Genomic DNA, 9,598 nt, shown 5'->3' with positions numbered 1-9,598 from the left:
CACTGTATGGATGCTGTTTTAATTTTGGTGGTTTGAATGACCATAATTAAATATTTGAAAATAGTCTTTTCCCATCTCTTCTGTCTCTGAGGAAAACAGATGCAAAATAAGCGAGGCAAGGATGGGCATGGGGAAGGTGGGCTCTCTCTTTTAATTTAACTTTTAATACAAGTTAAGCTCTTGGGGCTTTATCTGGGAGGTGGCTTTGGGGCCAGAGGCTGGCCTGGTGCATCCACTCCCCATCATGCTTGTGGTCAGGTGTAGGTGTCTGGGCAATGCTGACAGAACCAGTGTGTGGAGGCAGGGATAAAACACTGCTCACATCCCTAGAATCCTTCCTTTTTTTTTGGCCATAATTGCCTCAGGAAAGGCTACAAGATGGCAGTCCCCCAGTGACGTTGGGAGCTCATTCCTTCTGTTTCACAGATCTGAGCATGACTCTTTCTTTTAAAATGCGGAGTGGCAGGTATGGGTGGGAAGCTTTTTTATTTGCCAGCACAGGTTGCCCACAAAGGGAGAGGTCAGTGTTCAGTTGCCACCTCCACCTCCTTCCTTCTAGACTTATGGGCTCTGTTTCCTGGCCCTGGCTCTGCTTTTCTGGTCCAACAAGCCTTAGAAAGTCCTTGCTGTGCAGCATCAGCAGCAAAAGGGGTGAGTGCCCATCAACATGGATGAGGTGCTCCAACCATGAGTACGTTAGAGAGCAAAAGGAGTACCATGGCCACGGTTTTAACAGAAGGCAGCGGCTGCCACCGCATTTCATGAGGGGCCTAATCCTGTCCGTGCACTTAAGGTATGTCTTGAAAGCTCCTGTTGGGTTGGTCCACCTGGGGAGCATGGAGGGATGCTTCATTTCTTGTTTCTGGTGGGACTGAAGTGAATGCTGACTTGCTAAGTCTTGTTAGTAGTTCTGTGAGCTCTGGTAGTTTTGAGTAGGAGCAGTTGTGAGGGTCCTGGCAAGCTTTAAAGAAGAATGGTTGGAGATTGGGATGCTTTTAGGCTCAGGGATGGCAAAGTGGGTGGTTTTTTTTTTTTTTGGCGTGAGCAAACTACTCTGCCTGAGTCTCAGATGGGGTGCCTGAGTGTATTAAGGGACCTTGCTGTGCTGATCATGTCAGATCCTCCAGCTTGCTTAAATAAGTGTCATCAGAAGAGCCTGTAACTATTTCCACTTGGAAAACAACTGATTACGCCTCTGTAGAGCATCCTCCTCTGGCTCCAATTAGAGGCTGACGCCTCTGTGACTTGATGTATTTTGTGTGTGAATTCTTGTTAATTGAGCATGTAAATGTGTAATTGTCTGTACAATTATCCAATTTTTTAGTTTTGTGTACAAATAGAGGGTCGCAGTTGTGCAGTTGGGCCAATTTTCCAAAACCTGATTAAATCTGTGCATCGAGCGTACAGATGTGAAGACCCTTATAAGATTGATCTAGTTGTGATAACCTTCTTTTCTTTTGTTATGTAGATATGCTAATCTGAGTGTGTTCATCTGAGTCTGTTCCGTGTGACCTCTGTCCTTTTTCCCATTAAATACATGGAGTGTTTCATTGGTGTAGGAAATGGTAGTTACCATAAAAATTGTTCAGAGGATGATGAATGTATATACTGGCTTTTAGTGGAGTTGAATCTTGTGCTTACAGTGGTTGGTGCTATAATACCTTTAAAATGGTTGTATTCTGTATGAAATACCAATTTGAAATGTCGTTTGGGTTTTTTGGGGTTTTTTTAGAGGAAAGCCTACTTAAATAATGGGAATTGTTGGCAGTTGCCAGTCCAGTGCCACTTCTGAGAAGGAAAAAATGCCATTAAATTGGCAAATAATGCTTGAAGTTTTCTCTGCACTCAGTGGTTTCTCTGTTTGGAAGCTGCTGATTTGCAAAGGATGAGTGATCTAGCAGTTTTGACTTTGCAATTCTTGTCTGTTGCAGTGAATAACACCCCGAACGGGTCGTGTTTGAGGTCTGCAATGTTCATTTACTGGGAAAGAAAACACAGTAATACGGCTTTTCTTTTTAACATGTCCTTTTGTGTAGATTTAAACACTACCTTTAGTCTTTTTCAGGTGGCTTTACTGGGAAGTTAGCTTCAATAACATGCAAAAAGTTCCTGAACAGTGATAGAGCTGTGCCATGGATGTGATTGACAACTTTATCTGGCCAAGGATAGTCTGTTCTTATCCATAGACCCACAGAATGGTTTGGGTTGGAAGGGGCCTTTAAAGATCATCTAGTCCAACCCTCCTGCCGTGGGCAGGGACATTTTTCTCTAGCCCAGGTTGCTCAAAGCCCCATCCAGCCTGGCCTTGGACCCCTCGAGGAGGCTTTGCCTCCCAGGCTGACGGTGGTGTGGTAAATAACACCTTGGGCAGGGGTGTGAACAGCGTCAGAGTAGGGGATGCGGTTTTAACCTGAGTGCCAGCCCCTCCCCTAACGCCCTTTTCTCTCTGTCTCTCTGCAGATGTCGCTCCTATGAGGACTGCTGTGGTTCAAGATGCTGTGTAAGAGCTCTCTCTATCCAGCGACTATGGTATTTTTGGTAGGTCAGGGCATTTGGGAATTTTATGTGTGTCCTGTTCTTGTCTTGTTTGTAGGACTTAAATCAGGGTATTGCCAGCCCTAGTATTTTGAAGTAAAGTAGGGACAAGTGCGCAGTAATGAATATGCGTACATATAAATCCAAAGACTTTGGTTTTTTGCTTATGAAATTCTCCTGATGTAGTGAGAAAACACTGAAAAAGGAGGTTACTCATGTCAGGTTGACCTTTCCTGCTTCTGCATCCTGCCAGTCTATCCAGGCAGCGGTCCTGTTTTTATCCAAAATTGATGAATTCCTTATGCCTGTCCCAGCTACTACCAAGTCACAGCATCTCTCTGTTTTTGTTGGGCGCTCAGTTTTAAAAGAGAATTGTGGAAGGAGGATTGTGCATTTAGGCAGGGTTTAAGATAGTCTTGCCAGCTGAATCGAGGCTTCAATTAAAAAGGAAGAAAAGTACATTTATGACTAGGAGGATTTCACTGGAGATGACAGCAAGGGAAAAGAAGGCAGAAAGATTTGAGCTTGTGAAACCAGCAGCTCAGTAATCTGGATAAAGCTTAAACTACTCACTGTTACTTGCATAATGAAAAAATAAGGTAAATTCATTTTAGAGAGGAACTTAAGAAAGCACCTGAGTCAAACCTCATTACACTAGAAAGGAAAAGCTCTCCTAGAAAACCTGATTTCAGGCATTTTTATATAGAATTGGAAGACTGTTTAAAAAAAAGCCTTCAAAATTGAAAAAAAAACCCACTGAAAAACAGAAGCCTGATATATTCTATAATACGGAGATTTCCTGAAGCTGACTGTGGGATTTCAGTGTACAATCCTTACTGATATAACTGAAGAGCTCTGCATCTCAATCCCTGGGGTGATGTCATAAATCTCTGGTTTTCTCTTCAGAACAAATCCTTTGCAGGAACGCTGCCAAAAGGGAATGTATTAATACTGGCTCAGGGAAACAGGACCTCCTTCTGCTCTCATTTCCACTGTAGAAACAAGAACAGAATTTGACCCTTTGCATGAAACACATCTTGCTGCCATGCAGTGTCACGGTCTTCCTCTCAGGCACCTGGGAATGCTCCAAGGGAGATAAGGTGGTGTGTAGGCTTGTCTCTGGCCAACTGGCAAACTTCCATCCCTTCCAAAGCAGCACAGTTGTCACTGTCTTCCAGTAAAGGGCCCTGAAATGGGGTAGCAGTTACAGGCAGAAGAACTATTTGGGTTTATGGGAGCTTGCAGCAGTCACCAGCATGACTGATGACTAATCAAGGAAACGCAGTGAGAGCCATTGTCTGAAGAACAAAATCCTGGTGTATGCACACGTTTCCACAGCACCAGGGCAAGGGAGTGCTGAGGACAGTTTAGTCATGTCAGAAAAGGAGAAGAACTGAAGCAAAATGATGTCCTTTTCCTTCAGAATGTATGTCCTGTCCAGGAAGCACAAAGCAAAGCTTGTCATCTTCAGTGCTGAATGCTTCTTCAGTCTTCTAGGTTAAGCTTAAATGCCAGCCACCGTTTTTCCCATGGGAGGAAAAAATTACAGCGCTGAGTAATTTAAGAACATCTAAGAATCTTCTTTTAAGGGCAACTGCAGAATAGTATTCCTCTTTGTCTCCCGAAAACCTCCTAGCCAGCCTCAATGGTGTGAGTGTGAGGCTTGTGTCCAAGAGACACAGTTTGAAACTCTAACGAGCTGGAATTTCAGTGCAGCATCCCGGTGGCAAAGGTCAGGTATGAACCTGAACTTTCCAAAAGTTCAAGGGTGTTTTAGTTTCAGATTTGTATTTTACATGCCAGAAAACATCAGACAATAGTACTAATCGCTAAAGATGTCGGTAATATATCCATAAGTGCCCCACGAGTGCTATCTCAGATGACATAGACCTGCTCTCAAGAGACAACCTAGTTAAGAAACTCCAATAAAAGTCGTAGGCTGATGATTTCTAGGTGATACTCATGTTTCTCTCAACAAACAGTCTGGGATTGAGAGCTGCCTGAATGCAGGTGGGGGTTTTGACTTCCCTCTTCTCTTTGCCTAGGTTCCTTTTGATGATGGGAGTTTTGTTCTGTTGCGGAGCTGGTTTCTTTATCCGAAGGCGAATGTACCCTCCTCCACTAGTAGAAGAACCTACTTTTAACGTGTCTTACACCAGACAACCAGTCAACACCGCATCAGGTCAGAGACTGCTCGTTAAACAAGTCTCACTAATTTCTTACATTTGCAAAGGCATTTAAAAAGGGTGGGGTTGGGGGTTTTGTTTGGTTGGTTTTTTCAGAATTTGGAGAAGGGGTTGCACTGCACTGAACCATGCAGACATCTCCTGTGATGAGTGGTCTTCCGCCTTTCAAACAGCGTAATTCAGCTGCAGTGTACAGATGTGTTTTTGAAACCCAGGATAACAGGACTTTCCGTTCCCTTCTGGTGTGGTTCCTATGATCTTTACAGCTGTGTGTCCACGCATGGAAGAAGGCGAGCAAGTTCTCACTTTGTAGCATAGACAAAATGATAGGTATCCAAAATGAACGGTGACATGAAGAAAGAGTTTTGAATACAGCTGGTAATATCTGGCGAAGGTGAAGGAAAACCTTTTTTCTTCCAGGATCTGGCTATCTTGCAAGTCTTCTCTTCTTGGCTTGCCTTCCATGCTCTGTGCTACAGTTTTTCCGCAGCAATGTGGTCCTTCTCCCCTCGTTAGGTCTCTGTGGTCAGTGATGGCTGTGAGCATCGGGAGGACCTACCTACTGGCAATACTACTTTCTAAGTTTGTAATGTCTTCCCCTTTGGCTTTTAAAGAGTCCCCAGTTGGGAGAATCCTGCAAAATAAGACTCACCTGTAGGCAGAAGATGTTTGTGCCTTATGGGAGCATTTTGAATCCAAGTCTCTCTAGTTGGAAGACCTTCTGCAGTGCTGCGATTATATCTGAGTGCACCCTCAGGTGCTTGCCTTCTCCCTGCCTCAGCAAGGCCAGACTTGAGACATTTTTAACCACTCTCCAGATTGTGTAAGCTAATTTGTGCCAGGGAAAGCGCGCACGCACGTACACACACACGGTACACCGACGCTTTTCCTTCTGGGCTGTCATTTTATAACAAGTTGTATGAGAGAGAGCTGAAACCAGAGGATAATCACCTTTTCTGACAACTTATTTTGGAATTGGCAATTTGTTTTTTGTTTCATACTGGCTTGGAAGTGGAAATACAAGTGAGCATTTTGTAATGAGAAGAGGGATCTCTCTGAAAATTTGGTGCCCCAAAGCCTCTCTATCAAAAATTGTCTTCTGAACCATTACATCTCTGTGCAATACTGCGGCTGCATGAAGACAGACTCTGTAGAAAAGTGTCCTAAACCCCTGTCTAGCTAGCTGGGACTATGACTGTTGTGCAGACATGCAGGATTCAGGCTCTCTCCCCTCTGGTGCCTGCTTTTGCACACTCCCCTGCCTTGCGCAGACTTCAGAAATGCTTTTCCTTACATCCTTAAGCATGTACCCGTAGACATGCATTTCCCCCATCTCTCTCACAGGTATAAATGGATAAAAAGATGTTACAGACACAAACTAACATTTTATTCACCCCTTTAAAAAAAAAAATCCTAAGGGTTTTTTTAGGGCTTCCATTCTGCATCTTTTTTTTTTTTTCTGCTTGACTGAACAAGCATTTCCACAGACAGTATTTATTTTTCAACAGTGGGAAAGGAGCCAAAGTAACTAAACTATATTTTTAAGCGTGAAAAATAGCCTCCAGATGATGTGAACAGGGAGCATCTTTGGCTGGATTGGCCAATACCGAATTTAATTTTAGAGCGTGGTTTTAGTTTTTCATGGAACGCAAATTGTGGGGAAATATAAAATAAGCACAAGCCCTTTGGTGACCTGGTTACACCACCTGCTTCGAGACTGCTCGTACTGTTTCTTAAAACTTTGGGCTCTGAGCTAACCCCAACATTTTTTTTTTTCTACTATTCTAGGAATATTCAACAGCAAAAGCAATTGGAATTCATAGTCAAACAAGCTCCCACTCTCCTCTAGCTCCTCTCCAGATTTGGTAGGGGTAGCCAGCTCATGGTTGAGGTGGAGCCCCTGAAACGTGGCTCCTTGCCCACCTCCCTCCTTCCCTGCCGTGATAACGGCAGCGTCTTCTGCCATCCCAGCAGCAGCCTGGAGGTGGGAGTGCTTTTTCTGTGGGCCTGACTGGGAAAACTGATTGAACACCTCGCCTACAGACAGCAGCTTGTAGACCCGGAGGTGTCTTTCACTTTAGGTCTGGCCTAATTCAATTCAATAATAATACACGGAAGTTTTAATGCAAACTGTTATTTTCCTAAGGAGCAAGCTGCAGTGAGCTACCTCAGCCTCTCCCATTTCCCCATGGGGATGGAAACTGCAGAAATGCAGAGCTGGAAGCTGGGCAGGATTTAACTTTAAAACAAAAATGCTTCAGAAAAGCTACAAAAGCCCAAACTTTGGAGAGGTAGGACTCGGCTCCTGTTCCCAGCCTGGCTCTCTTGCAGCACATGCGGATGCTGTACGTGGAAGCAGAACAAGGGCTTCTCGTTGCTGCAGCAAAGGAGGAGCTGCCCTCTCGCTCAGACAGGCAAAAGGAAAAGTCCTTGCGGTGGTGTGTTAAAAATGACTGTGTTAAGAAGGAGATAGTTGCATTCCAGATCTGCTTTCCATCCTCTTTGCTCCCAAGTGTACAAACAAAGTTCCCTGGGCAGACATCCCAGGTGCTGGGACAGTTTGCATCCCCGTGCCTTGTGGCTTGACCCATCTGATTTAATATTGTAAGGACACGTTTTTTGGGTTCAGTATGTAGCTCCTTCCTGAATACTTGAAGTACTAAAGGATGCTTCAGGAAGCCTGTGTTCCTTCTGTGGCAATCCTGAGTCCTGGTGTCATTAAGTCATGGAAAGAAATGGTTGAGTGGAAAATCCCTTAGAAGCTGTGTCGTTATAGGAAAAACAGACTGGCACAAAAAGAAGAAAACCTGTTGCTCAGCCATGATTTTTTTTTTATTTTTTTTTTAGTCCAGCTTTATTTAAAACAGAGAGAAAGAGAAGAAAACTAGTTTACATCTTGAGCTAGAGAGAGTCTGTGACTTTAATTGCTGGAATTGCATTAAGTCACCTTCCACCACCCGCTGTGATATCCGAGGAGAGCTACACGCCACCTTTGTTTTTCCTCCTGGCAGCGGGCTCTGTTACTCCTCATGTGTCACGGCTAAGGAATTCTGCCTTTGATCGTACATTTCCTTTCCGTGTCCCTGCAGACTCCAGCATCATTTCCTAAATTTAATCTGTGCAAAGCAATCTTGTCCCATTGTGTCAGCCAGCCGTAATTGGCTTCAGCTTGGGTTCTTGTTTCATCGGTGTTTACTCCTTAGCCGTATTGTGCCTCGAAGGGAAATGACCAGTTTGAGATGCACTCTGTCGTACAAGCAGATCCAGTACGTGACAAAATAACCTCTGAAGTCCTCTTGTAAGACTTGACACCGGAGTGAGGGTTGCAGTGGTTTGTCCATGTGGGATCCCGTCTCTCCTCTCTGCAGGCACGGCAGCTTTTCTCTCTGGGCTCGCTGGTTTCCCTTTCCAATGGTAGTTGCTGGAGGCAGTAGCACCCTTTGTTTCACTAAACAATTCCCATTACGTGCCAAATTGAATTTTTTGGGTGATATCTCAAGAAGTGAATATTGTCCTGCAAGCCTGGGTTTGCTCTGGAATGGGAGAAAGGTCCTTGTCCTTGCTCTGATAAACACTTTGAGAAAACTTGTCCTGAGTGTACAGAGCAAAAACCCTGGAAGAGCACGACCGCTGCCTGATGCTTCTGCCATTGTTGATGCCTTTTCTCTCCTTTTCTTTCTTTCAGGGTCACAACAACCTGGAGTGCCGTATTACACAGATCCAGGTGGACCTGTGATGAATCCCATGGCTATGGCTTTCCACGTCCAGCCCAATTCCCCACAAGGAAACCCGGTTTACCCACCCCCACCTTCCTACTGCAACACACCACCTCCCCCTTACGAGCAGGTGGTGAAATCCTCCACGTGAGGACTCTCTGGCTCTCTGACCTGACTGTGTGAGAAGAAGGTGCTGTTGCAAAATGACCGAGATGGGGAGCATCCACCCTTTTGAACACTTGCTAGTTCTCCAAGTCCTCTCTCCCTCCCTTCCCTGCACCTTTCCTCATTAAAGTTACTTGCAAAGGGGTGATTTTTAAATTTTTTTGCTTTTTTTTTTTTTTTAAAGTGGAAGTGGATTTTTTCTTTGTCTTCAAAATGAGAGAAGTTGTCTTTGTAATGCTTTTAATGGAAACCTATATTTAAAACCTCTATGTCTTTCTCTTTATTTATCGTTTGTTTCAATCATGAGTTGAATTGCGCTGTGGCAGTCTGCTGCTGGCAGTTCTTTATGCAGCCCCGGAGTGATGTGAGCTCTCATAAACCCCGTACCAGAAATGCCCTCATCTAAGGGAAATGACAGAGAAAGAAGGTAGAAGTAGAGGAGGCAGGGTAATGCTGTTACCAGAAATGGTGGCCACCATCTTTTCCATTTACATTTTTTCTTGTAAAATTTGGTTCTGGTGCATAACAGGGAGATGCTGTGATAGAAGCCCGTGAGTGACTGGAGCACCAGCATTGGCTGAGTCATGGCAGGGGCTTTGCCAAGGGAGCTAGGAAAAAGGGAGTCATTGCGTTAAACAATGCTTCTAAAAGCAAAAGACTGGGACTTGAGTGTTTCTTGGCCAGCACCTGGGCTTGGCCTCTGTGATGGGCATCCTGACTCCACTTGTTTTGCTGATGTTGAGAAATGTGGGTAGTAAGAGGGAGGGGTTATAACCTCAGAGCTACTTGTGCCTCTCAACAGAACAGTTAGAAACACTGAAATACGTAGGTTAAGTTTTTTCTTCTCTAAATTGGAAAATAATGATGGTAAGAAGGAATGGGAGCACACTTCCAGGTCTTGTCCCTGAGAAATAGTAGCTTTCGTTGTGGTCTTACTGCTGCCACAAAGCATACCAAGGACAGCTGTCATCTGAAGGTGGCAGATCTGTAAAACTG

General features: G+C 44.5%; 1 protein-coding gene across 1 annotated transcript; it reads left to right on the top strand.

Moving 5' to 3' along the window:
* The first annotated feature begins 671 nt into the window (after nucleotides 1-671).
* On the top strand, nucleotides 672-8,868 carry VOPP1 (vesicular, overexpressed in cancer, prosurvival protein 1). Its single transcript, XM_010082656.1, has 4 exons — nucleotides 672-793; nucleotides 2,461-2,538; nucleotides 4,581-4,717; nucleotides 8,407-8,868. The coding sequence occupies exons 1-4, from the start codon at nucleotides 672-674 to the stop codon at nucleotides 8,586-8,588; spliced, it is 519 nt and encodes a 172-aa protein (XP_010080958.1). The 3' UTR covers nucleotides 8,589-8,868.
* The last annotated feature ends 730 nt before the right edge of the window (nucleotides 8,869-9,598 follow it).

The sequence above is a fragment of the Pterocles gutturalis genome, unplaced genomic scaffold (assembly GCF_000699245.1).
Source record: "Pterocles gutturalis isolate BGI_N339 unplaced genomic scaffold, ASM69924v1 Scaffold50334, whole genome shotgun sequence".
In the NCBI taxonomy this organism is placed as follows: Eukaryota; Metazoa; Chordata; class Aves; order Pterocliformes; family Pteroclidae; genus Pterocles; species Pterocles gutturalis.
Note: the sequence above shows the minus strand (reverse complement) of the source record. Positions and strands in the feature narration are given on the sequence as shown.

What these genes read in the sequence shown, in the direction of transcription:
- VOPP1 (XM_010082656.1), top strand. Translation starts at nt 672, where the DNA reads ATGAGGTGCTCCAACCATGAGTACGTTAGAGAGCAAAAGGAGTACCAT. An exon ending in ATCCTGTCCGTGCACTTAAG is followed by an intron (nt 794 to 2,460) that starts GTATGTCTTGAA and finishes GTCTCTCTGCAG; the next exon opens with ATGTCGCTCCTATGAGGACT. An exon ending in CAGCGACTATGGTATTTTTG is followed by an intron (nt 2,539 to 4,580) that starts GTAGGTCAGGGC and finishes CTCTTTGCCTAG; the next exon opens with GTTCCTTTTGATGATGGGAG.